Raw genomic sequence first — 27,801 nt, forward strand, 5'->3', positions numbered from 1 at the left:
TCGCAATTACTCTAAATCTAAATTTAGAACTCTAAAAATAGACGTCAAATGAAACAAATTGTAAGTAATAACGGAAATAAGAGAAAATCCATGATGGAGGAATCCAATCTACCTTTGACTGTTTCAGTAAGGTTTTATGTATAGTATTGTTCTCAGTATAACATTTTTAAAGCTAAGATGACTATTTAGGTAAAACTAAAAAGAGCAAAAAAGATCTTAATGTTTGGAACGTCATTCAAAATTTATTTTTAGATATTATGACATTTTGTGTAATTTGTAATGAATCATTAGAAAGTTGACATTTCAACATGAGAGCAAAAAATGTTAAGAACTGCAATCAGGCCTATATACATTCAGTCCTAGCTGCACTGATCAATTTTTTAATTCAAACATAGCATGTGCTCTGCAAATATATAATGCAGACAATGTTGATGTATACATATGTATGAAGTACATGCATTTGCAAAGTTTTAAAACATTAATTTTGTAACAGGATGGGAGAAATAATGACAGACCAGGGCTACGTTTTACAAAAGAACTTACGACTTACGACTAAATTAATGAATGCTTATTAATCACAAACTGATCAATGTTTTATTCTCATGTCTGTAGAATATTATTATGGGCATCAGAGAAGTTGTATAAATAAAGCTCTGTTTAAGTTTTGTTCTTTATATATCATTCCATGAGACTGAAAATATTTATGACTTTATCGTAAGTTCCTTTGTAAAACGCAGCCCTCAGACCGGGATTTTAAACCCGGTCCCCCAGAATTCCTGATCAGGTGCTCTTTATAGCTAGCCACCGCTTGAGCTATCTGGCACTGGTATTCAAACAGGTCTTACCATCACATTGCTCGCCTTTAAATGATCTTCGCCCTGAAAGATCAACCCAGGCTCTCTCCCCTCACAGGAATTAACCTGTCATTTCCAGCGTGTAGCATGGCACCAAATGTAATGGGATGGGAAATAAAATAATGGATCAGAAGGGGTTTCAACACCCCCCCCCCCTGAATCTCTAAGTCAGGTGCTCTACCTATTGCTTTCTATTTCACTGCCATTCTGGTCTGACCATCCCATATTAATTAATATTTCTGCAGAGAACATATAATTTACCACTTTCATTAGAGAAGGTGAAAGCTTGCTTCCATTTATTCAATCTGATTAATATCAGATGTTTGATCCGCTACGACAAATTCGATGTTGCTACACAAATTGTCGTAGCACAAATCTGTGTACACAAATCGCAACGCAAATTGTGTAGTGATATCGAATTTGTCGGAGCAGATCAAAGATCTGATTTAAATCAGATTGCCATTTATTCAAAGATCATGTCAGTTTATTTCTCTGAAAAGAATGCATGCATGCCTTAAAACATATAAATTGAGAAAACGCATCTAATTATTTTCATATTTATGAAAATGTTTTCTACATATATATTTCCTTTAAAAATCTTAAATCTTTCATTTGTAATTTGTTACTGGATATGCTGGAATTCAATTAAAGTGTAGAGTTATTTGTTGTAATCAATGGCAATATCAAGTTGTGCACCAACTTTTTTTTTTCATTTATAATGAATTTGAAACTAATGGGTTGTGCAATGATTGTAGATAAGTAAGCTAGAGGACTACTTACAGTGTTCAATATGCATGAACTCCTTATCCAGCACCACTGTGACGTCCTGTGGACACAGGTACTGCTTCACCTGTATCAAGGAATGGGTTGACAGGAAGCATACATGTCCGTGCTGTAACGCCCGCCTGGAGCAGAGTTCTCTGATCAAGGACCACCAGTTTGATAGTCTTATAGGTGAGGAATGAGTAAATCAGTACATGTACGTTCTACATAGTACAAGTGAATTATACTTGACAAGTAAATACATGTAACTGTTACTCAGTTGTTTTGTAATGATTATTCCATTCTTAGCTTTTATAATTTTATGTAGAACTTTTGTGGAACATATTTGAGTTGTTTATAGCAAAATTTGATATAGTTCATATAACTATATCAAACTTGATTTTAGTCCTTTATAAAGAAAATAACAACATTTTCAATAATGTTTTAGTTGAAATATGATAAAAATCAGCTGATCTGAAATGCTACTGAGAATGTTGGCGTATCAGAACAGCTGAATTTTATCAGATTGTTAATATGCAATCACTTGTAGTACAAAAATAACTTTAATATTAATGTTTTACATACTGTGTACTGTTTTTAAAATTATTAGCAACCATCACCTGTGAGAGAGAAAGAGAGGAGGAGAAATACTTTGAGTCATTGATAAACTCGGTCAGCCATGAGGAGACCTCGAACATCCCACTCTCCCCAGTGGAGAAAGTTTTACAAAGTGAGTCCCAAACTTTGATATAGAATAAAGGAGAAATAACTTTCAAATTAGAACAACTATTCTTGCATGAATTTATTGTATAATGGGTATATCATTAATTTTTATCATTTAAGGTCACCTTAAAAGAAGCCTGGCAGCACATGAAAAATATTTACAGGTAAGAAGAAAGTCAGCTCTCCAAAATATTTTCATCCAATACTTTTCATCAGGGAAAAAGATATAATTGAGGATTATTTTCCAGAATTTAAGAGCAGAGTTTCACAGGAAGATGGTAACTCTGGACAGGGAACATTGCAAAGCCATCTCTGACCTACAGATCAAGAATCTCTCTCAAGAGGGTATGTTCATGTGAAACCAATATCCATAAAAGTGCCCTGTTATTGTCATGAGGTTCAATTTATTGCCATTGATATTTTTTGAGAGACCAGGCCCTTGGGCCATAAAAGTTAGAAGAGCCTACTTTTGGTCTCAGTCTCACTTTTACAAAGGGGATGTATAGTGGAAAAATGAGATCAAAAGTGAGCTCATCTTACTTTCATGGCCAAGATTCAAAAAGCTATGTGAGGAGAATATATATAATTGAAAGATTATCTTTTTCTTACTGATTGGAGGGCAATATACAATTCAAAGTACAGAATCTATTAACGAATCAATTTTCATCAAATTTCATTTGTTTCACTTTCAGACCTAACTCAACAAACCTCTGATTTAAACAACACTCTTATTGACCAAAAGAAATCGCTGCAAGAGGAACTTGAAACATGTACACGGCTTATAGCAGACGCATTTGACAAGTGAGAAAAGCAACATAGACACCTAGAGATTTGATGATATTTTTGGTGTCTGGATTTATTGATCATCTATATAGCTGGTATGTCCTTGGTCAATATCATTTTCTGATACTTCTGAATGTATGTTTCAGACATCTACAGAGTCACATTCCACCGCTAGAGGTTCTCCCGATGAAGGTCTCCATTAATGTCTTAGACAAGAGCATCCACCTCTCCGATCTCCTCCTAGCTCCAGCTGATGTGTAAGCGTGTGTTATTTGTTTATACATGTAATGCTAATTCCTCCCAGAGTTACATACTATACTTATCGCTATCACATTTTAAGGCAAATATATTTGTTAACTCTTGAGTAGTCACATTTTTTGCATTATTACTGAAATGATGTGCATTCTACATCTCTGGTACTACAAAAGGATGAAGGATTCAGCATAACTAGTCTGTCCCAAGATATTTTGCCACATATTTCCTTAAATTATTTGATATTTATAAGTACCTCTTGGTTCAGATGATGTTCATTGAATAGTATGAAAAAATCCCAAGATATCTCCTTTGAAATGCCCCCCCTAGCTTGTCGAGTATCAATACACGGATAAAAATAAAAAGTCCACGGGGTTTTTCCATTGCCAAGGAGATGAAGACGCCCGGATGATAACGTTGAAAAATTGCACAAGGCGTCCCGAATACTCCCGAATGGAAAAAAGTTGTCAACACTCCCCATTATAAATCTCCTTAGGAAATCTGTTTTCGTTCTTGTGAATTTTTACAAGGGAAAAATGATAATGTGTGAATGAAGTTATCTTGGGAATTTTCTCTTTCATCGATTTTAATTGCACTTCTGTCACAGGTATGTGTATTTTTATTAAAAATCGTTCAAATATGCAGCATTAATATCTTGGGACAGACTATAGTAAGACTTTTGATGATTTCCAGGGCTCTTGATAGAAAGCACCAAACTTGCTGGATAAAAATCTAATTGTATAGTATGGCAGACCCTATATTATATATTTTTAATTTTTATCTATTAAACAAGGTTTTAAATGTTGTTTTTTTTCAAACAGAGCCATTAAATCAGTCGGCAAAATTTTATTCAGAAGAAGGATAACTCTTGATACTGTTTCATTGTGTGATATATTAAAGATGTGTATTATTCAAGGACAGTGGCCATGTAATATTGAGTCTAGCAGTGACATCCTATCTATGATTCCAGGGCAGTAAATGATGTACATTAGGTATTGATTTTGATACTTAATATTTTACATGTATGTATGATTCCAGGGCGTTGACCAGGATAAAGCTTGCAGTGGAGGAAGCGATGAAGGCCAAAGGGAACCCAGTGGTGTCCTGGGGGGATGACATCCACTTCATCCTGTTTGGGTGAGTAGGACTCTAATTCTTAACATTCTCATGTCATTTTCAATACTTCATGTTGAATTGGAATTTGAATTTAATGAACTATTTAAATTGGTTTTCTTCTTTCAAATTTTAATTTCAATGTAAATGTATTTCTTCCAAGGTTTATTATCATGAACAGATGTTGTATATTCTGTCAGTATTAGTATAAGTCAAAATTATATTCTAAAGAAATACCAGGTAGATACTTGTTGGCAGTCTGAGCTATTGGTAATAATAAACTGGAAGGTACAGGTTTCTTTGTCAAAGGGAAGCAACAGTTTGTTTTTTCCACAAAAGTTGCTAGATTCCACAAGTATCAATAATATTCCAGTTTGAACTGTTTTTGATTTTTCCAGTCCATTTGCCAAGAGTAATCCATTTGAGAAGCAGCAGATGATAAGGGAGATTCTGTACAATGGACTGGAGTATCCAGATGTCCATGTACTGTCTCCGGACTGTCGACCCGTTCTACAGCTGGGAATGGTAACTGCTGATTTACCTTGTCTTTTCTTAGTTATACCATTTCATCATAAAGTTTTTGGATTGTAATGTGACTATGGTTGATTGCCTATTTTTGAGTTATTGATCTTTGTTAATGATTTCAACAGAAACCAAACAGTGAGATCGTTATTCACGGAAGTCTTCGCTGTGAGAGTGACCTGCCCAAGCGGTGCTTTGTTCAGACTTTTAAAAAGGACAAGAAAGAGACAGTGGACTACTTTTACTGTAAACAGTGCTCTTTCAAGTGTGAGTAAGATTCTGAGAGATTTATTATGTGTTGTGCTTACTGACAAACAGATACTGTCAAACACATATTTTCTTATCCATTTTCTTGCATCAAAAGATGTAAGATAAGATATTTCCTAACTATTTGATGGTTATCACAAATCAAATTAATATAAAGTTAACGTAAATATGATGATATTATGTTAAATTTCCAATGACTAAGTTGCTTATAAAGGTATTAATTTATCATATATTTTATCTATTTTGAAATATATCAATAATTTTATAAACCTTAAAGTGTTTTTTTTATTATTCAGGGATATGTAGACCATGCATGGATGTTTGTCACAAAGGTATGTAGTGAAACAGGCAGTAACAAGGTTTCCTCCCCAATACATGTAGAATAAATTCAAACAAACAATCTAAGAAATTACATACGAAACAACAAAACCGTGAACCACTTCCAATTGTTTCACCAACAATACCGCTATACTTAGTGATTTGTGTTATTTTGAATGATGTACACTACTTATTTGAGTAATTTTGTTTTGTTTTAGGGCATGATGTTGTGCCTTACATAATGAACCATGTACCAGAATGGTAAGTCTGTCTGTGTGTCAGAGGCTTGTTCAACAGAGCAAGTATTCGCGAGCGCTCGCCAAGATTTGTGTTGCAGGTATAAGGAATTTAGGATGGTTGATAGGAAAATTAATATATTGTAAAGAGAGGGCAAAAAAAACCCAGTTTCCTAAAGGTGGTCTTCACCCAATATTCTCTGCATAAAACATTGTACATGTATAATGTTATATCTTGTGCTACAGATATTTAACGAATAATTCAATACTTGATTTAGTTTAATTTATTGTTTATCATTTACATTAAAAGTGATTTGTTTTTCCCAGGGCTTGCTGTTATTGTCCTAGGAAGAAGAAATGTGTCCTCTAGGACTAGGAACCCCAAACACTATCAGAAATCCATTTACAAACATCTCTTTTACAAAGAGACATTATTTATCGTTACTACTGTTGGAGCTATGACAGCTGATTCATTGTTTTTATACTGTGATATTTTTGTGAATGACTCGGTGATTTATTAAATGAGACTCACCTAAATTTGTGTTGGTGTATTTCATTTCATCAGGTTTTAAGCACAATATGCCACTTTATAAAAAGTGCCTGTTTGGGAGGGTTACAGTTGAAATTGAAACTTTACAGCTTTTATATAGGAATGACGTGAATTATTCGGTGAACCATGCACGCGTAATTCACGCGCATGTAACAATTCGTTTTGTTATACTTTCATGTTAAATACTGAAATCTGAATGGTTTAGACGCAGTTGATAATCCGTTCTATTACCCTCAGCGTTAGCAACACACTTAGCAACTGGTAACATAACGAATTGTTACGTGCGCGTGAATTATGCGCGTACGGTTCGCCGTGGAATTCACTTCATTTCTATATAAAAGCAGTAAAAAAAATCTCTAATATTAAGGCATTCAGTATAATAAAACAAATAGTGCATGTTTGGGAGGATAACAGTTGAAATTGACATCCCTCGAAAACCATAGTCAACCTCCGCTTCGCGTCGGTTGATGATAGTTTCCTCGGGGTGTCAATTTCAATTGTTATACTTTCATGTTAAATACTGAAATCTGATTGGTTAAGACGCAGTTAATAATATTTACTATTACCCTCAGCGTTAGCAACGCACTTGGCAACGGGTAATATTAAAAAATGTTACATGCGCGAAAATTATGCGCGTACGGTTCGCTGTAGAATTCACGTTATTCCTATATAAAAGCAGTAAAATTTTCTTAAAAATTTTAAAAAAGACATTCAGTATAACAAAATAAATAGTGCCTGTTTGGGAGGATAACAGTTGAAATTGACACCCCTCGAAAACCATTGTCAACCGACGCGAACAGGCACTATTTATATACTGTTACCCTCCCAAACAGGCACTATTTATATAGTGTTACCCGTTGCCAAGTGTGTTGCTAACACTGAGGGTAATAGAACGGAAAATAAACTGAATCTAAAACAATCAGATTTTAGTATAAAACATGAAAGTATAATAAATGCTATTATAACAAGAGGCCGAGAGGCCACACCACTCACCTGAGTAACAATTCACAGGTTAATTTTTGTAAAACACTGCCTTTCATTCATTTGGGGGGGGGGGGGGATTCATGGGGGGTCATTAATGGTACGATGGCTACAGAGTATGTCATTTATATACGGTATATTTTTAGCTCTCCTGAGTGAAGGCTCAAATGAATGTTAATTGTCCTGCTTCTATCTGTAATTTCATGTGTAAATTTTTCACTTTTTCATCGTTTTCTTCGTAACCTCTAACCAATTCAATTTGAATTGCATTCCAACGTAAACATGAGAGATGGAGAATCAAGTTTGTTGAAATGAAGGACCAGGTCTTATAGGAGGGGAGGTAACCACTGAGTCTGGAACAACAAAACGTATGTACAAACATCCTTATTGAATATAAATATATTTGCTCAAATGGTTCACCCCCCCCCCCCCCCACGTGATTAAATGTAAACCAAAGTTTTAATATATATCTTTGAATTTTTTTTCTCTCAAGAACAGCAGGTGTTCAAAATTATAAGGTAATACAACATCATACAGAATTAAGTATTGCTAGATACCTTATTTTTGTATTCATTATTGTTCTTTTATATGGGTATTGGAAGATAACGGAGCTTAACTTTTGTCCATACCGTTCAGTAGTGACACACCGTGAATTCCGACATTCTGTTCTTCTCTATAAGCAGTTTTCGGGTGAGCGACATGGCCTAGGTCCTATAGGCGTCTTGTCTAGTGTTCCTTTTTGAATTGTATTTTTTTCTCTGGTTTTGCTGCACTTGCATTTCTCGTATGTGTGCAATGCTGCCCTAAATACACATAAAAATAGAGAAGGCATTATAAATTAATTATAAAACAGTTATATTCTTGTCTAATGATACAACATATTAAGAGATCTGATCTTTGAACTTCGGCTACTCGTGACGAGTGTTGGGAGACTTTGTTCAGAGTGAGAGTGGGTCCTCCCTTAAGAATTATGGGATCAGATAAATATATAGGTCGCATTATACTTTAAAAAAAATATAACAATCACATGTTTGTCAATTTTCCCACTTTAATACTTACACATATCTGTTTTTATTTTCCCTTTTAATCCATTGATTTTGTATTTTATAATGCGTATTTTAGCGAACAGAAAAGCTTCAAACAAAAGATTAGATTCATGGAGATTGTTAAAGTGGACAATAACAACCATGCTATCATGAGGACAAATTAAGGTCACAACCAAATCTATGAAATTTTGGTTGCAATCTATTCTAAATTTACGAGTTTTTTTACTTAGTGAACGAATTTGAAAGCAATAGATGTATGATTCTCTCTTTTTTTTTGGGGGGGGGGGGGGTGTAAAATAATGTTATGCTGGTTGTAAAAGTTTAAACAATAAAAAATATATTTACTCCGTTTTGTCTTGTTTTGTGTGTAATTCATTGTCGGAAACAACCTTGATCGCTGTTTGAAGGCAATCAGTCCCTTACAAATACATGTACTTTCTACACTGATAAAAATAACTACTGACTATAACAAAGACTGTGATGTACTTGACCCCTGTGGATACAGTGAACTACGGTCAAGTATCTGACCCAGTCCGTGACCTGTGTACTGTTTGTGCGTACAATGATACGGACTAGTCGTTGTACTGCCGTGGAACAAGTCCGCGTGACGCGCTGACGACAGGAGAATTCCGGACGGCCGAGTCTATCAGTGAATAGGGCAAACAATCAGAAGGAGTAGACGAGTTCACGGTGAGCAGTCGTGTGTGAAACGTCCCCCGCCAACCTAGGAACAAAATGTCCCGGACTATTGTGATAGCCATGGACGGCAGCCAGCACGCGGAGTTTGCCTTCCAGTGTGAGTACAGTTATAGATGTAGGGGGGGGGGGTCTAAATATAGACAGGCCTGCGTAACAATACAGCCCGTCAGTCCCTGGGCTAACGCACACTATATATGTACATTAGTGTACTTCAAGATGATGAAAAATACAGAAGTGAAAAGGACAGTCACATGCGATATATAGACACACATAAGTAGTACAGATACTGGTCTCTACTCATCCTTATTATTAGCTTTATCAGAGTTTATCATAGTCGTTCTTCTGGAGTATGATATAGAATTGTGAATTGTAACTGAATACCATCAAATCAACTTCTCTTAAAAGAAATGAATCGATATTTAATGCGAAAATTCGTGTACATGTAGATCTTTTAGTTGTATAATATCCAAATATATAGTTGTGTATATCGCTACATCATGTAATTCAATTTGTGTAATACTCAGCAGGCTGTGACGTCATACATCTTACCTGACAGGTGAAGTGATGGATAGACTGTTTGACAATTCGTGTACTGGGTAAATACTGGCTAAATACACTGAATCGGTGATCCGTTTTATCATTACTAGCATATCAAATATTGATAGCTCTTCAAACAGCCAAACTTGATATGTCTGCACCTCAAGATTTCACGAAAACACCTGAAAGGACAATGTTATGTTGATCTTTGATTTCCTCAGCTATGCATGTCTAAGTTTTAATCTATTGCCTTTTGATGTGTAAATTGGGAAATTGCTAGTTTAACTGGATCAGACCATGTAATACTAAGTATTCACTACAGCTGACCATAGGATTTATTTGGCTGCGATTCGTCTTTATATAATAAATTGAAGCTTTTGATTACATATATATCAATTTTCAATTTTCAACAGAAGAAGATCTGACATACATGTAATACACATGAAGTCGATAATCAAGGTCTACTAAGTCGGTGGTTCTCCGGCCCCTTGCTTTCCTGGGTGTATCTTGAGAATTCTAACTATTCTTAAACAAAACCTTCAATACGACAGTAAGCTTACGGTCAGTTAGTTTGAACAGTGTCGATATATGTCGGTCAGATTAGCTATAAGCATGTAGAGGTATGTCAACATGCCGTTATTTAAACCAAATCAAAGCAAAATACTCCCGTTACTAGACCAGGTACATTTTATCATCGAGCTACATCTAAGTGAACCTAGCTAGAATATCAGACAAGTCCTATTTTTGAGGGGTTGATGCATATTTAAACTTCAACAGAGAGTGTTAAATAACAAATCTGTGCAGCTTTTCTGATAATTTACACAAGACGTTCTGGTTCCAGAACAATACCTTGCAAAGTCATGTCATTTCCATTTTTCCATGTTAACTAAAACCAGAGTTTAAACACTACTCTTATGTTCTCTCAAGAAAACAAATAGGCACTGAGCTTGAGCTCTTGATCTTGACCTTTACTCTAGGTTAGAATGGAGAAATCACACCATTTATACAGTAAGATTGTCGTTACTATTTATAGACTGCATGGATCTCCTCTAGGAAAGGAGCTCTATATAAATCAAAGTACTGAAGAACTGACGGGAGTTGATTTTGTCGATGTTTATTTTAAAATCAATGATATGTTATTTTGCATGACAAGTACGTGTAGTTTCTAATTTGAATTACGCACATTTTTATAATATGGATGTCTCGACATTTTCGACAAGAATGTCGAGAAACCCTCATATGAATCATGTTAAATAATATTTAAAGATAAAATTATTTCAATCAAACAATGTATCAGTAATAGAAATATTTCTCGAAAAATTTATGGATCCAAGCAATATTGAACTCTAGTCTCGTTCAACCAAACGCTCGGCTGACACCGTAATTAAATCTCCGACAAGGATTCACGGAGACAGCCGAGCGTCGAGTTGAACGAGACTATAATGAACTCTGGCGTAGGAATACATACGACTATAAAAATATTTAAATTGTTCGTACCATTTAAAATCTGACTATTTTCAAGGAATTTATAAATAAGTTTCATTGAAAAACAATGCTTAAGCATACATTATATCGAATTCATCAATTATTTTCAAAAACTAAGTGTTGTCAGCGGTGATGATTTGTGCTTAGGTCTAAACACCGTTTCACTTTCGGTTTGTCTGAGTAACTGCATAGGAGAGTTGATTAAAATCAACCCCCCCAAAAAAGAAAAATACCAAAATTTAAAATGCAAAATTTTTCGGATTTATTCTTGACTATAAATAATGGTGTATAGGTAAACCAATCATATCCGAAAGTTTTTGAAAGATCTAATGGTTAATTTGTCAACCATCGAGCCTCCTTAACAGAAATTAGCAGTATATTTCATATTGTTATACTTTCATGTTAAATACTGAAATCTGATTGGTTAAGACGCAGTTAATAATATTTACTATTACCCTCAGCGTTAGCAACGCACTTGGCAACGGGTAACATAAAAAAATATTACATGCGCGAAAATTATGCGCGTACGGTTCGCTGTAGAATTCACGTTATTCCTATATAAAAGCAGTAAAATTTTCTTAAAATTTTTAAAAAAGACATTCAGTATAACAAAATAAATAGTGCCTGTTTGGGAGGATAACAGTTGAAATTGACACCCCTCGAAAACCATTGTCAACCTCCGCTTCGCGTCGGTTGACAATGGTTTTCTCGGGGTGTCAATTTCAACTGTTACCCTCCCAAACAGGCACTATTTATATAATGTTACAATGTGAGTGATTTTTCCGAAAGTACATGCATGCACACAATTTTGTTTCGATTCCATATATCTATAGTACACGTCTTTTGTGAGGAAAAAAGTACAAATATTCATTTTAGGAATGACCAAGAATGGCCACAAGAGTGATTTCAAAAAGCATGAAATTTGTAATGATAAACGCTCGCCTTCTTGACCACATCGATATTGTTCTGACAATCAATAGTGCCTCGTATGAGTTTTAATATGGAGAGATTTGCACACTATTCACTTGAAATGGTCGAGCACTTTCATAAATAAAAAATATATCTCACGAAGTTTCTATTTCATTTCATTACATACATAGTAATAAATAGAGGTTTTTTGCATATGTGATACAGATGACATCACAAAAATTGTATCGGCCTCCAGTGCTGATACAGGTTATCAGCCCTCTAGGGCTGATACGGGTCCGTATCACACCCCTTGCGGAACTCCTCTGCCTTTTTCCTTTCGGCATTTGCGCATGTTTTCAGAAGATGGTGAAACATTTGTCACAGTCGTCATTTTTAAGTGCTGTTGAAAACTTCAAATGCTAAGAAATGTTTTGGAGCAGTTAACTTTTAAAACCCAAGGAAATTCCGGTTCTATAGCTACATGACTGTTTGTTAAAACAATTAGATCTCGTGTTTTTATTCAACGCATGTACCCAATACTTTCAAATAATATAATTAAAATCAATTTGTTCAAGTTGTTGGTTTTTAAAATTTTATTACTAGGTATGTAATAAATATTATAATAATAAATACCCTTTTTCTATATCACAGCCTGTATCAGACCTCGACCATTATATATCATCCCTCAGGCCTTCGGCCCTCCAGCTGATCTAGGGCTGATACTGGCCGTGATATGGAAAAGGATATGTATTATTCTCTATGTATTTCATTGTATCTGATATAATTTTGAGATACCTGTATCTAGCCTACAAAATTACTTGTGAAATTAACGTGAGGAAAATTTACGTGAGTTTAACGTAAGGGAAAATTGGTGAATCTTCATGACGAAATAATGAAATTTGTACAATTGCCAAAATCTCAGTCGTATGTAAGATGTAAACTCATTATAATTTTTTTGACTGGTTGTCCAGGGTATGTCCAAAAGTGTTACAGAGAGGGAGACAAAGTGGTGATTGTGTACTGTGCCGAGTATAACGAGTTATCGAGTAAACGTAAGTATCGAAAAAAGTAAGTATCCAATAATCGTAAGTAAACGTAAGAATCGAATAAATGTTAGTGTCATGATGTAAACTTAAGTACACATTTTTCAAATAAAAGTAAATGTAAGTATTGAGTTAACGTAAGTATTGAAATAATGTAAGTATCGAAAAATCGTTAGTATCTGGTTAACGTAAGAATCGAATAATTGTAAGTAGATTGTTTATTATAAACATAAGAATCAAATAATAGTAAATGTAAGTATTGAGTTAACGTAAGTATCGAGTAAACAAAAGTATTGTGTAAAAGTATGTAATGAATCTATGTTACTATCAAGTAAACATGAATATTAAGCAAAATTATTTACAAGTATTGAATTGTATCGAGCAAAAGTAATTATCGAGTAAACGTAAGTGTAGAACGAAAGAAAATACCGAGTAAATTAATTGTGTAGAGTAAAATGAGTATCGAGAAAACCTAGTAAGTTTTGAGCAAAATTTAGTATCGAATAAACGTGAGTATCGAGTTAAAGTAATTATCGAGTAAGAATAAGTATCATGTAAATGTAAGTATCGAATAATTGTAAGTATCAGTAAACATTAGTAATTTTTTTTATTGTAAACGCAAGAATTTAATTAAAATCAGGGTTAAACTGGAAGTCTAATTTGTTATTGGAATATTATTGTGTGAAAGCAGTGGAAAAACATCCATTGATAATTAATGGCAATGAATATCCTTTGTATCGTTGAATATATTTGTTTTTTATTGCCTAATTCTATTGCTCTTCCCAAGCTCTGACCCTGATGTCGGTAGACAAATCTCTGATCACCAATCTAATAGAGGGCGAGGAGACCAAGGTCAAGAAACTGGCGGCAAAGTTTGAAGACTTGGTTAAAAAATACAAGGTAAAATGTTTATTGTATGAACACAGATTTATAAATCATTGCTCCATATAGTAAAACTATACAATGCTACTTGCGTACTCTTGTTAATTACTAGTATTCCTACACAACGAGTGATAGAATGATTTTTTCGGTGCTATTTTCTGTTTTAATAATTTACTTTCATCACATGTGTAACTACTTTGGACTATTTAGGTATATTCTACATTGACAAGGCATTTTTTCCGAAATATGCATAATAAAGATAAAATTGATTCCTACATAAAAGTTAAAAATCGGAGGTAAGCAATGGCCGTGGCATGTTGTATTACTTATTTTTGTCCGCAATTCCATCCTTTTGTTATTCGTCTAATTTTTCATTTATTGATTTATTTATATTTTTATATATTAATTTTATTTGGTTTTCTTTTGCTATTCTTCTACGTAATGAGGTGATGTTTACTTCTCTAGTTCAATGATATACAGCAGATCTAACGGTTCAATCATCGAGTGATTGTTTTACTTAAAAGTCATTCCCCTTGGAATTTGAAATTTTCAAATTTATATCGTGATTGTATGTTGGAATCTAATTATTTGTAATATCTTTCAATACATGTGGTTTACAGACCAATAGTAAGTGTTTTTCATATTTTTACTAAAGAAGATGGGGGAATAAGATGGCGCAAATGCCCATTCTGTTTAGTAGTGAAATACAATTTTGAATTAATTTTTTCCCAATTAAATCTATTCAAATATATTATAATACAAGTTTGCAATTTGCAAAGCACAATTTCTAACTATATTCAGTTTTAAATATATTTAACAAAATATAAGAAAAAAAACATTGTCTGTAAAAAAAAAACCAAAATGGCGGCCGTCAGTGGTGGACTGTCCGGCACGCTTGGTGACATTTTCAACGATTCCTCGATCCAAACAGAGGATGAAGCTTGTAAAACAACAAGTACTGCTACAAGTTCTCATGTGTTACTTACAGACTTACTAAATTGTGACAATATTATTGAAAACGACGAGTTTGTCTACTTGTTTACATCGGAAAGTTCTACAGCACCCGTGAGTACTGATCATTCTTGTTCCAACAGTACAAACATTAGATCCTCGCAACTAGTAGAGGACTACGATTCAGATGGTTCATTGCTTAGTCAATCAGAAATAGATAACCTAGACTCAAATCTGCAGAATTTACCCAAAGAACTCTATATATCTAAGCTATTAGAACTGTGCTTAAGCAACGAATCTCTGATCTTATGGTATAGAGGCTTACTTTGTACGCGTGCAAGGAAATTTAAAGACTGTCCCACGGGAAATCTTATAAACAGAAAAACCACTAAAGCCAGCTCTAGTGCAGAAAAATATGCAAGAGACTGTTTCACTTTGTACATGTTTATTAACGGTGAAAAGCATGGTATTGAAAATGTTTTTGAAAAAAACAGAACAAGCAATTCGTCTACAGGGACGTCCGACGTCAAACGTATTGAAAAAAGAGTAGTCCTCCAAACCCTACTCGAACGTGTCTCAAAATTAGAACATTCCTTAACCGAATGTAATAAGGAATTGAAATCCCTTCATGTAGAGCACAACAAGTTAAAAACAGACTACAATCGTCTCAATGCTGAGGCCACCTCTAGGTTCTCCAGATACGACTCGTCACACAAACTCATCGGTGACAAATTTAAGCAAGTTGAAACAGACATTCATCAAACCCGTTGTCAAAATCAAAAAGTAAACGATGAAACAAAAAGACTCTCCAAAGTTACACAAAACATACAGAAGCAGATTCAATCGAATACACTTAGCCCTGCTAAATCGTACGCGATAGTCACAAGCGATGGCCCAGCAATCGAAACAAAATCGCGTAACTCATCTGAAAAACATGACCATAACATAAAGTCAGTTACTGTAACGTCTCATTTAAAGCAACAAGACAAAGCTGTCAATAAAAATAACTCCAATTCCCCCAATCAATCTGAGTTGGAGAAAATCACGCAAGCCATAATAGCTTCCCCGTCGGTATCCTCTCAAGAGCGTAGAGAGGCGTCACACATGGACAACCAAACACACAAGAATTCTACCTGTAAAGCTAACGGCACTGTGGCATTCCACGACCATCCAGGTAACAATAGAATTGGCTCCGATCAGGATGTTTCTACTCAAATCGCTGCCATTGACGTCCAGGGCATTACAAACCATATTCCAACACGGGAAAGTGCAACGAGTTCCCCTTACTCATCGGGAAAAACAAATCACACTAGTGAACACAAAACACGCTCCAAGTTATCCTTTACTTCATCCAGTGTAACAGTTAAACACGCGGACTCTGTTCGCGAACGCCACGACAATCAAATGTCAAGCGATCATAAGTCGAAGGACACCCGTCAAGCGTCGAACACATCCAAAGATCGCGGGACCACAGACAGTGATGACGACATATTCGAGGGCGTTACTTACAAACGGAATGCCAGATACTACATAGCTGGAATCGGACCTCGTTCCTCACAGAATGGGTTGATGAATTTCCTCAGAAACAGAGGTGTCACTGTTTCGCACTGTGTATTCTTTAAGCAAAAACGCCCAGGATCGCGTCGCAATGCAAAAATTAACGTAGCGTTACGAGATGCACAAACTATCGAGAGCCCGTCATTTGGCCCTATGGTATATCGTGCCGTCCATGGCTGAGCAATAGACAGTGGGAGGCAAAAATCGCGCAGGATCAACCGGAGGACGACGGGTCCTCGGAAAACAACGACCATGACGAACTTGACAATTACAATGCTGACTAATCTTATGTTTAGCTTGTTGTTGCTAGTGACCTTATTTGCTCACCTGTTTGTTACTATGTCTACATGTTTCAATATTTTAGCATGGAATGTGCGTGGTGTAATGTCATCATCTCTCAGTTTATCAAATATTTTAGACACTGTCAGTTGTGACATAGCAATAATTTGTGAACATAAACTCAAACCAACAAGCGTTAATTACCTAGACACTATCAACTCAAAATACTCAAGCTTTGTACATATAGATTCAGAACAGAGCTGTAACAATACAGATAAACCTTATTCTCCCTTTGTGGGAAAGGGAGGGGTAGGGATTATGTATAGGAAGGATCTGCTACACACAGTGTCAGAAATACCCGATATAACTTCTTCTCGTATTATAGGAATTGAAGTTAAACGTAAGCACCAACGCTCATTGTATGTTTTAGGCGCATATCTTCCATCAGACAGCAACATTCAAACATATCAATCAGAGTTAAATCTACTAGATGCATTGTTTAATCACCTTTGCACTCTTGGGGATGTAATAATCGGAGGGGATCTCAATGCCAGTTTATATGACAAAGAATTACCTAATGTAAACCAATATAAAGCTAAAGCTCTTAAAGATTTTACCCATCGCAATAACATATGTATTCCTTCGAATGACTTTCCTGTTTTAGGGTCTAGTTACACTTTTCTGCAAACTAAGACAACATTAGATTTTATCCTGTGCAATAGGTCATTTTTCAACTACGTAAATAAATACCGTATTCTGGAAGAAGGCACGTTCAGTTCTACATCTGACCATCTTCCAGTTTTAATGTCCATTGATTTACATGTAAAATACAATTATTCTTGTAAAAATAGCAGCTCATTACCAGCTTGGCATAAGGCAGATGTAAACCAACTGCAACATTATGAACTGTATATTAACAATGCTTTAGACGTTTTACTTGAACAAAGGTTGAGTTCTGTTGTAGATCTTGATAATTTCTGCAAACAACTGTACCATATTTTATACACTGCTGCATCCCTTTTTATTCCTGTAGCAAAATTTAAACCTCACTTAAGACCCGAGTGGACACCTGAAGTCAAACACCTTCACGACCGAGAGCGCCAAATGCGAAATATCTGGTTAATCGAGGGTCGTCCCAGAGGCATGGTACACGACTCCTACAAGAACTATAAAAAAGCTAAACGCGAATTCCGTAATAAACTTAATGCTGAACACGACAGATACATGACATCGGTATTCCATGATATTGATCAAGCTTCCGAGTGTGATGTGCGGCTCTTTTGGAAACTTGTTAAACGTCAGCGACCCAGGAACACAAGATTCTATCAGGAAATCGAAATCGATGGCAGACTTGTTGACAACCCGGATGAAATTGCAAGCTGTTTTGCTGAGTATTTTGAACAAATTTATAACCCAACAAAAAGCAAAATGTTTGATTCAGAATTTTACAAAACCATAGAAAACTCATATTTGTTTATTCAGGAAAACTCACGACTTCAAACACTTTCGAAATTACCGGGGGGTGAAGTTACCGCTACCGAAATATCCAAGGCTATCAAAGATCTTAAACGCAGAAAAGCACCTGGGCTCGACTGTATCCAGAACGAACATCTCATATTTGGAGGACCCCGACTCTTCGCCTGCATCTCACACCTCTTTAATGCAGTTATCAACATAGGCAGAATCCCATCTATCTGGAAAACAGATCTCATTATTCCTATTTACAAAGGCAACAACAAAACAAAGAGCTCACCTGACAGCTATAGACCGATAGCTCTTCTTCCTTGTTTAATGAAACTTTTCGAAAAAATTCTTACGCTTAGGATTCGTGACCATGTTCTCCCTTCCGTTTCCTTTCCAAATCCACAGCAGCAAGGATTCCAGCCAAAACTTGGATGCATAACAGCTTCATTCAACTTACAAGAAACCGTCTTTCATAACCTTGAGCAAGGTAGTCCAGTATATGTTGCTTTTCTCGACACACAGAAGGCCTTCGATACTGTGTGGAGACATGGTCTGATGTGTAAATTACATCAACTCGGTGTGAAAGGATCGCTTTGGACCCTTATCGACGATTGTCATACAGACACATCTTGTTCCGTTGCCGTGAATCAGAAAAACTCCAACTGGTTTCCTATATCCCAAGGAGTGAGGCAAGGAGGAGTCCTTTCAACATTCCTCTACTTAGTCTTTATAAACGATCTCCTACAAGAACTACAAAACCAAAACCCAAATACTGGAATCCACAGCATTAGATCTTCAAATCCAGCACTTGCAGATGATATTTCTTGTATAGCCTTATCACCACGAGGTCTTCAAACCCTTCTCAACACAGCTTACGACTTCTCTATTCGATGGCGATTCAAATTTAACGCAAGCAAATCTAATGTTCTATATTTCTCTCCAACAGGCATCAACAACAATTCTCTTTCCTGGAAACTTGGCCACGACACCATTAAAATTTCAAAATCATATAACCATCTTGGTATTCTTCTAGATGCTAAGCTTGACCCAACAGAAAGAACAGCAAAAGCATGTAGAAAAGGTCAACAAACGTATTTTGCTCTCAAAATAAGTGAACACCTCAATCCCGCAACTCTTTCCAAGCTTTATAAACGGATTGTTCTTCCTAGTGTTCTGTACGGTAGTGAGCTATGGTGTGACCTTAAACAGAAGGACAACCGCGCTTTGGATGTATTTCAGCACTTCATATGTAAACACGCCATGAATCTTCCAAAACATACAAGATCAGATATGTGTGAGTCAATCTTTGGACTTTTACCAATAGCCTCCGAAATTGACAAACGTAAATTACAGTTGTTTGGCCGTCTCTGTTTAATGGACACAAAATGCCTCACGAAAAAGATCTTTCTCCATCGCCTATTTTCATACCTCGATTCTCCAAACTGCAAACACTACGGCTTTATTCCCGACATAATTCACCTTCTGGATAAATATAATCTGTTAGAACATCTGAACTCGTATCTACAAAATGGATTGTTTCTAAATAAACTTGAATGGAAAAAGACTGTAAACTCAGCTGTGTTCTACCACTTTACAACTTCTAGATCAAACCGCATGCTCCGAGACAACGACTTTACTCAATTCAGACATATAACTGGAAACAGCAGACCAGACTGGATATGGAAACTTCCTAGCGACGTTCAGGAAGTTACTCTTTGTAAATTTATTGTTAAGCTTTGGACTCTCCAAGACCTTCCCCCGCACATCTGCAGTTTATGTCAAAAATTGTTCACAAATATTTTTGAACATGTTACTACTTCTTGTGATGGAACCTATTTATTTAGAGAAGCCTGGTGGCAAACTGTTATAGAAAATTTCGACATTAACTTATCTGCTGACCTATGTGGACTTAGTAATAACGACCTCTATTTGTTTCTTTTAGGCGCAAGGTCACTCCCAGGCCTTTCATTTATTGATTTTTCTTATAGTTTACACCTTCTTAATTTCCGCCTAATTAGGGATGCAGCAGCATGTTATTATAGAATGTCACGTGTAACATCCTGTCCATACACATAAATGTCACAGGATTACAGTGTCATATAAATAATAATACTTTATATTTTGGTATTGCCTTATAGAATGTGTACACCTGTAAACTTGTTGGTAATTACGTATTATATGTACTAGATCTTGCATCATAGTAGACCTATATTATATCGTTTTCTCTACAATTGTCTATATGTTTGTATTTTTGTAAATATGTTATGATAATCTCCTTTGGGAGGAAATAAAGAAAGAAAGAAAGAAAGAAAGGTACTCTAACCACTGAGCCATTTCAGACACAGCAAAGGGAGTTGTTTAAATATCATGTGTGACTTTGGCCACGAATTAACGGACTTGTATTATTTTTTCAAAACGTTCAATTGTTGGGATACAAAATGATATTTTTAATGTACAGTGGGTCATCTCTCCACGTTTTTGTTGATTGAAATCAGTTTGTTTTCCAATAGCCCTTATATAGACTATGAGAAAAATATGGAGCACAGACCCACTCTATAAAAGAAAATGCCTTGAAGTTCTAAAAAATGACAGTATTTGCAGGTTTTGATACGTATACGCCTGTTTGAGTCAACATATTCCAAGTATTGAACATATACATAGGATAAAAATAAATGATTTGTTAAATATATATTGTTTTAAATGATTTCTTTAAAAAATATCAGATTTATTGATACTTTAATTTTTCAGTAGCTTGTCCGACTATGTATGGGCATTTTACACGCCTTATCCACCCATCTTCTTATTGCAGTGTAGTGTAGACTGTCGTTTGTTAAGTGGACAGTTTTGATCATTTTCTCTTCCAAAAAAATATATCGTTTTGGCTGCTTTTTCAGATAATGATACCTAATCAATCGTCCTATTCACTATATCCGTGTTTGTTACAGATTGAAGGTAAAATTGTCCGGGTGAACGGAGAACCAGGGCATGGCATAATCAAAGTAGCGGAGGACGAGAAAGCAGCCATGATTGTGACAGGAACACGTGGTATGGGCACCATCCGCCGGAAGTTGCTCGGAAGTGTCAGTGAATATGTGATACATCACTCGCCAGTTCCGGTTCTGGTTTGTCGACAAGAATGAAATATTTATACACATTGAAAAGCCGGTCCAAATGAATGGAAATTTATCAAATTGAGAAGGAGATTGATGACAAATGAATAATGTATTCAAGAAAAAAAGTTGTGATCAGAAAGTGAACGGAGAAAAGTATAATGATAGTTTGTGTATTCTGGAAAAAGTGAGATGGGGACATCAACTAATTTCGGCCATACAATCGGCAATGTTTCTTTCTATTTTCTTGGAGGAGTTGCAAATCTTTCTCTTATAAATTATGATATTACAGATACATCGATGATTTACAAACTGCCTCGTGGAAAACGACCGACCTTTGATAAATAACGGAACTCGATCGAGGAATTGTGTACGTGTTTCAATCTTTCTTAAATTGATTTAAGTCTCTGAACAAATTTGAACCAACCTTGAATGATTTGTTATTTCATTAATTTCAATGAGAGTCTTATTTTTTTTATAAAAAAGGCATCAAACTTATTGTTTCATTTCCTTGTTCAGTTTAAAAGGACTAAGAAACGATTCGAGATCAAAATGTTATTTCTCAGTTTACGCTTTTGTATAAACCGCATCGCAGTTTAGAAAGCGTAAACTGTCCCAAACCATTTTATATTGTACATATAAAAACTAGTAAATATAAATTTAATTGCTTATAATTTAATTTTTGCTATCGATTGTAGATAAAAACAGTCTATGGCCTTTAAACTGACATAAAATTGTGCAAAATTCAAACGTTACGTCAGGTGGATCGATACGTTTTTGACGTTAGTCACACTATGACGTAGACAATATTTTTTTAATCATACGATATGAGATAATTTTTTATATAGTCAACCAGAAAGCGCGTTACAACCTGAATTAAAGTGTATAAAAATTAATTGTTCAATTCAAATGATTGACCAAAATTTGAATGTTAGAAGTCAAGTTACAAGTAAGTTACAAAGGCAAGAACTCATTGTTATGTAAACAAAACTGGAGTCATTAGAAGTACCCAAATTAACCATTCTAAACAAAAACAAAAACCCGGAAAAATATACAATTTAAGATTTAGAACTCAAAGCGTGTCTAAGTCCCTTTAATGTATATAAACTATAATTCTTTATGGAGAGTATTGTAATGCTACTTTAAAACTTGGTTGATGAATTAACCTGGATCAATGACGATTTAATCTAGTGACACGTTCATCAAGGGACAACGTATTGTTTTACCGGAGATTAGTTGTAAATACAATCATGCGCTTCATTAGGCCCAGAGTCAATAAAAAAATTTGGAAGTTAACTCATATGCATTAACCAATTATAAATTGGCAAACTTTGCTCTTACAGCACCCCTTCCCCCCGCCCCACCATGCACTTTTGTTCTATCATATTCTAAATTAATAAATTTCGTATCGTGAAATCAATGCCTAATTGTTTGGGGGACGAAAAGAACGATAGAGTATGTCCCGATTTTTTTCTATACCATTGTGAAATTCCTTTGTTATATATACATCAAAATGCGCTATTGGATACATTTTTCTTTTTGAAAGGTTTCATTCCTTTAAACTATAATTGGATAATCTGAGGGAGATTCAAATATAAGCACCAAAATTAATATTTTTCTAGAAATGCAATATTTTGATAGTTACAAGATCGAGTAGTTTGTACTATTTTGTATGAATAGAGAAGAAAGGCGAATCAAGATGGCTATATAGATGCATATTTCGCAGACATTAGCATTTTTTCCACTTGGCTTTATTAGTCAAATCAATGACTATATATCTTGTTAATTTTTTTTTCCTATGTACATCAAGTGACCTGTCTACATATAGACCCCTACACACTTATCACAGACCGCGAACTTTTGACCTCGCGGAAAGTTGTAGGTGAGTTGTATCATGTATGTTATGGTGGATGGGGGTGAGAGATGTCATCACCGGTTAGAGAATCCTTCATCAGCGAATCAGTGAAGGGATCCGTTGGCTGCACTGACCAGATCATTCTCATAACTGAATAATTGAATTGGCATCGTGTAAACCTTAGGAGAGATTGGGACGGTTATAAATATGTCATGAGTCCAAAAAAGGAGAACCTTTTTTATGCGTGTGTTTGCGTCAATTATTGATACCATGGTTTGTTGTCTAGATGTTGAGGTTTCGCTGCGTTATTGATGTTTGTGAGTGAGCAGGATATTGTCTGCCTACTGTTCGACGTCTTCTTTTCTTTTTACTCTACACGAGACCTAATTATTTAAACAGATATAAATAAAATATAGAAACTGCATAAAAAAATACGTCCATAAATCGTTGATCATTTAATTATGAGTTAATTCTGTGGCTCATGAACGTTTAATGTCTTACCACACATGAAAACTTTTCAATTATTATATTGCAGTTTATAGTTATAAATAGTACTTTCTCTGATCGAAGTCATGATTCTAAAATCTTTAATTTCTCTGGAATACTTTGATATATAAAACACAATCATTGTCGGGGTTTTAATATCCTTTTCTTACGCCTTATTTTAACTACCATTTCCTCTCAATTTCTACAAGATTTTCCATCAGAAATTTGATTACGCTCTTTTTATTTCAACCAAAAGGCACATTTTACGACAATCATATCGATTATTAATTACTAATTAAATTTCCCCTAGGAAACAATAACATTATTACTCTGTTTTGATAATCATTCCCTTCCACGCGAGTAAACATTGTGAAGACGCAGTACTTGTGAATCAGAATTTTAAATGCGTATTTTTTGAAGGACAAATATAGACAGCGTTTGTTTTCATTCGTCAGCTGATCTACCTGGATGACCTAAATCAAATCGATCTAGTGTTGTATACGTGTCTTAGAGAGTTGTAAATACAGCGAAATACTCCGTCTGTTCAAAATATCGCACTGGAGGGGTTATTTATAGGGAAACGGATACACACGTCATTTTCATATTTCCCCCGAGAGCTGCTGGTATAATAATTTCATCATAAGGGCCATAGTTCTCTGAAAAACACCAAAGGGGACTACGTAGTGACTGAGGAAATTCCGGAGGAACATGGCTTCAAAGCGGGTAGTGATAGTGGCTATTGATGGCAGCGACCACGCCTATGATGCGCTAGACTGTGAGTATATAATACATGTAGTGTCTCAACTTAAAAAAAACTACATTTAATTTTAATATTCATTTCATAAACTACGTGTTTACTATCAACAAATGTCGTCAATGACTTCCCTGTGTGTAAACTCTTAAGTTTGTAAACATATTGCTGTTACAGATAGTAAGTTCTTCACCTTTCAATGACAGGGGTGCTTTATTCCTTTATCTTTTCAACATTACACTGTTCACAATCAGAAAATCGAAGTTTCTACTTGCATGTTTTCGTTGTGCTGCATGTTTACCTATAAACATTTTTGGAGAGTTCACGGGTTCAGCGTGTGTGTCTTATTTCCAGGGTATCTGTCCAACATCCACCGGTCCGGCGACACTGTCATAGGCGTACACTGTGCCGACTACAGCAAACTCCAGAGTCAGCGTAAGTCACGACGACGGGGTCATTATTCACTGGAATTGTTACATACCACAAACTCGAGTTATGTAAATGACACTAATAAGCATGGCCCCAAACTACTAGTATATAAGTAATGATATGGCAGTCAATGTTGTTGGTATATTTCTAACATAACTTTAGGGTATGGGGTAAGGGACTCTTATCAATAATTTTGTTTTCAAAAACGTTCTCTATAATCTACAAGTAGCTGATTATTGATTGTTTTCAATGCCATCGTGTTAACGGTCTTTAGACCCAGCCTGGATCGTCCCCTGGGTAAGTGATGATCGGGTTCTATCTCCAGAATCATTGCAGCTAGCAGTGCACAGTCGGATTTTCTCTGATCCTATTATAACGTCTGTCGGCCAAAGATGAACAGTTACAGCTTTACTTGATATTCTTTATTGATCGCGTTATTCTCCAAGTCCTCAAGATGCGCAGTTTGATTGATTCTGAAGTAGAGAAAAATTGAAACTTTAGACTCGATAAAATGTTATTCAAGTGCCACCATCTCGGCCATTTATATCCAGAGTGATAGTTTAAGCATAGTATTTTGCATACTGAGCTCCCCCCCCCCCCCCCTCAATAAAATATATTCAGTTTGGTTTGCGTGTAGCTGGTATAATTTTTGTTGCGCAGAAATTAATATGATTATCCCAAAATGAGCTATAAAAAGCTGTTTCCATTTCACGGCAGTGTACATGTAATTGTAAATTACATTACGTTGTCCGTAATTGCCGTCATATGCACACTGAGGACAAGTTAGCATTGACATCTGGATATTTGGGTTGCTAAAAACGATAAGAAACGCATTATATAAAAGCCAGGCACGGTTTTACCAAACATGCCTTTTATCATTTTTGTAAAATTTATTGGTAACTACGTAAATGTGATGGCTTTCATAAAGAGAAGAAGCATATCGCGATATCACCGACCCATTTACAACTTACTGAAAGCAAAATAACATTTTTGACAATGCTGCAATTTTTCTTTTTACATTGAATGCATTATGGGTTTTTTTTCTCATCTTTAATTTCAGATATCTTAACTTTATCCTGTGTCCCATTTGACAACCAATCAAACTGTGTATAGGCTCGATCTTTGTAAACAAGACACTTGATTCATTAACCAGCTGTGTAACTTGTAAGTTTCACTTTTATAGCTCTGACCTTGTTGTCAAGTGACAAGTCCCTAGTTACCAACTTCCTGGACTCGGAAGAGACATCGGTGAAGAAAGTTGCGGCAACTTTTGATTCTAAGGTTTTGAAGAATAAGGTAGGAGTATACACCGTTACAATCTAATTGGTTACCATGTAAACTATTAATGATTCAAATATTTAATATGAGACTTTAAAACAATAGCTAAACAATATACCTAAGTGACTGCAGCTGATCTAAAGATAATGCAAGTCGTTTTGATTTAGAATATGGATTTAGCCAGCCTGTATCCCGATTACATGTCGTATTATCAAGTGAAAACATCAAAAAGCTTTTACCAAGGAAGTATAATACTCTGTTAGCGTGAGATTACTCAAGTTTCATAAATCAAATTCCATAAATTTAATGTCATTACCAAAAGTCAGACATTTGAATTTCTTTCAGTTAAATTAAATTAAAAGCTTAAAGTTTCTGGTGTAAACAAAACAACAGAGAAGAATGACTTATTGTTGTTGATATTATGACCTTGTACAGATATCAATTGTCACTGACCTCAAGAGCTGAGTTTATTCTCTCTCTCTCTCTCTCTCTCTCTCTCTCTCTCTCTCTCTCTCTCTCTCTCTCTCTGCCATCACCATTTCACTTTTAAAAATTCAGACGCTGGCCTATAAATGCAACGCATTAGATTTTATCTTAGGCCTGATAATATCGAGGTTTTCTTTTGCCTGTAGATCGATGGCAAGTTCATCCGTATAAACGGAGACCCAGGACCCGGTCTCGTTGAGGTTTCCGTGAACGAGAAGGCCGCCATGATTGTGATGGGATCCCGGGGTCTTGGCACCATTCGTAGGACGCTGTTAGGAAGCGTCAGCTCTTACGTCATGTGTCACGCGTCAGTTCCGGTGATTGTTTTCCGGAAGTAGTTCCATTGCAGTTCTACTCATAGGACATCAGGGTAGACGACCGTCAGACATTCCTATAATCAAACGCTCTAATCAACATAATGATACATGCTGTTTACATAGACTATTTCATGGAAATCAAATGGAAATCTGCAATTATCCGCAATCAGTGACGTAAAATATGTATGTAGAACAAAATGGCTTCGCTAGACTGCGCCATGACTTTACTATGTCATTTTAGCCTAAAGCTTGCTAGAAATGATGATGATTGAATTAGACTACAACGATTGATGCTGAGTCTGTGTGCTTGAAATAAACAATGATCTGACGAGAGAGTCATTTATATGAGTGATAGTGGACAAATATTCTTGTGTGTCAGAACTCATGGTAAAACCTAATAAATCGTATCCTCTGATTCAGGAAAATATTATGATTTCAGTGTTGACTTTTCTATACATGAATTACATGTATTAAAGTAAATTATGCCGGACAAAATCAAGGAAAGCTAATGATTAAACATACTAATTAGTCTTACACTAATTACCATGGTAACAAATGATAACATGCTGGGCAGCCACCAGACTGTTTTATCTGATTTTATCTCTTTTTACTAATCATTGTAGGTTTGATTAATTATTGTAAATTATTGTTTGACTGACAGAGAAAATCGGAATACTCGTATAAAATATTCACACATGAAAGGTTGTTATAAAGTCTAACACTCTTTTTATAATCTATAACCAAACGGCAGGACTTACAACTAAACCTCAGTATAAATCATTTCGACCTAGTAAAAATTCAAGATATATCAGATAATATACAGAGAAACAGTAGTTCGATCCCACATCACTTTGATATATATCCATGTTGTTCGAG

At 35.4% G+C, this 27,801-nt stretch overlaps 3 protein-coding genes across 3 annotated transcripts; all 3 read left to right on the plus strand.

Annotated features, from left to right (window-relative positions):
* The first annotated feature begins 8 nt into the window (after window positions 1–8).
* LOC128175214 (E3 ubiquitin-protein ligase TRIM39-like) lies at window positions 9–6,384 on the plus strand. The gene is made up of 13 exons (XM_052840667.1): window positions 9–126; window positions 1,610–1,808; window positions 2,227–2,346; window positions 2,460–2,503; window positions 2,588–2,684; window positions 3,032–3,140; window positions 3,269–3,379; window positions 4,413–4,511; window positions 4,886–5,012; window positions 5,138–5,276; window positions 5,573–5,608; window positions 5,813–5,855; window positions 6,158–6,384. Exons 1-13 carry the CDS (start codon window positions 49–51, stop codon window positions 6,198–6,200), a joined length of 1,245 nt encoding a protein of 414 aa, XP_052696627.1. The 5' UTR covers window positions 9–48; the 3' UTR covers window positions 6,201–6,384.
* A 2,594-nt stretch (window positions 6,385–8,978) lies between these two features.
* LOC128178036 (universal stress protein in QAH/OAS sulfhydrylase 3'region-like) lies at window positions 8,979–21,822 on the plus strand. The gene is made up of 4 exons (XM_052845026.1): window positions 8,979–9,203; window positions 13,009–13,089; window positions 13,868–13,980; window positions 21,159–21,822. Exons 1-4 carry the CDS (start codon window positions 9,143–9,145, stop codon window positions 21,351–21,353), a joined length of 450 nt encoding a protein of 149 aa, XP_052700986.1. The 5' UTR covers window positions 8,979–9,142; the 3' UTR covers window positions 21,354–21,822.
* A 2,287-nt stretch (window positions 21,823–24,109) lies between these two features.
* LOC128178855 (universal stress protein in QAH/OAS sulfhydrylase 3'region-like) lies at window positions 24,110–27,358 on the plus strand. Its single transcript, XM_052846233.1, has 4 exons — window positions 24,110–24,439; window positions 24,770–24,850; window positions 26,028–26,140; window positions 26,755–27,358. Exons 1-4 carry the CDS (start codon window positions 24,373–24,375, stop codon window positions 26,944–26,946), a joined length of 453 nt encoding a protein of 150 aa, XP_052702193.1. The 5' UTR covers window positions 24,110–24,372; the 3' UTR covers window positions 26,947–27,358.
* Window positions 27,359–27,801: the final 443 nt, after the last annotated feature.

The sequence above is a fragment of the Crassostrea angulata genome, chromosome 3 (assembly GCF_025612915.1).
Source record: "Crassostrea angulata isolate pt1a10 chromosome 3, ASM2561291v2, whole genome shotgun sequence".
NCBI lineage: Eukaryota > Metazoa > Mollusca > Bivalvia > Ostreida > Ostreidae > Magallana > Magallana angulata.

Bases quoted from the DNA above. Each gene is read 5' to 3' on its own strand.
- LOC128175214 (XM_052840667.1), top strand. From the start codon at position 49: ATGAAACAAATTGTAAGTAATAACGGAAATAAGAGAAAATCCATGATG. The intron at 3,141-3,268 runs GTGAGAAAAGCA...TGTATGTTTCAG, and splicing joins ATAGCAGACGCATTTGACAA to ACATCTACAGAGTCACATTC. The intron at 3,380-4,412 runs GTAAGCGTGTGT...GTATGATTCCAG, and splicing joins CTCCTAGCTCCAGCTGATGT to GGCGTTGACCAGGATAAAGC.
- LOC128178036 (XM_052845026.1), top strand. From the start codon at position 9,143: ATGTCCCGGACTATTGTGATAGCCATGGACGGCAGCCAGCACGCGGAG. The intron at 9,204-13,008 runs GTGAGTACAGTT...CTGGTTGTCCAG, and splicing joins CGCGGAGTTTGCCTTCCAGT to GGTATGTCCAAAAGTGTTAC. The intron at 13,090-13,867 runs GTAAGTATCGAA...GCTCTTCCCAAG, and splicing joins TAACGAGTTATCGAGTAAAC to CTCTGACCCTGATGTCGGTA.
- LOC128178855 (XM_052846233.1), top strand. From the start codon at position 24,373: ATGGCTTCAAAGCGGGTAGTGATAGTGGCTATTGATGGCAGCGACCAC. The intron at 24,440-24,769 runs GTGAGTATATAA...TCTTATTTCCAG, and splicing joins CGCCTATGATGCGCTAGACT to GGTATCTGTCCAACATCCAC. The intron at 26,141-26,754 runs GTAGGAGTATAC...TTTTGCCTGTAG, and splicing joins CTAAGGTTTTGAAGAATAAG to ATCGATGGCAAGTTCATCCG.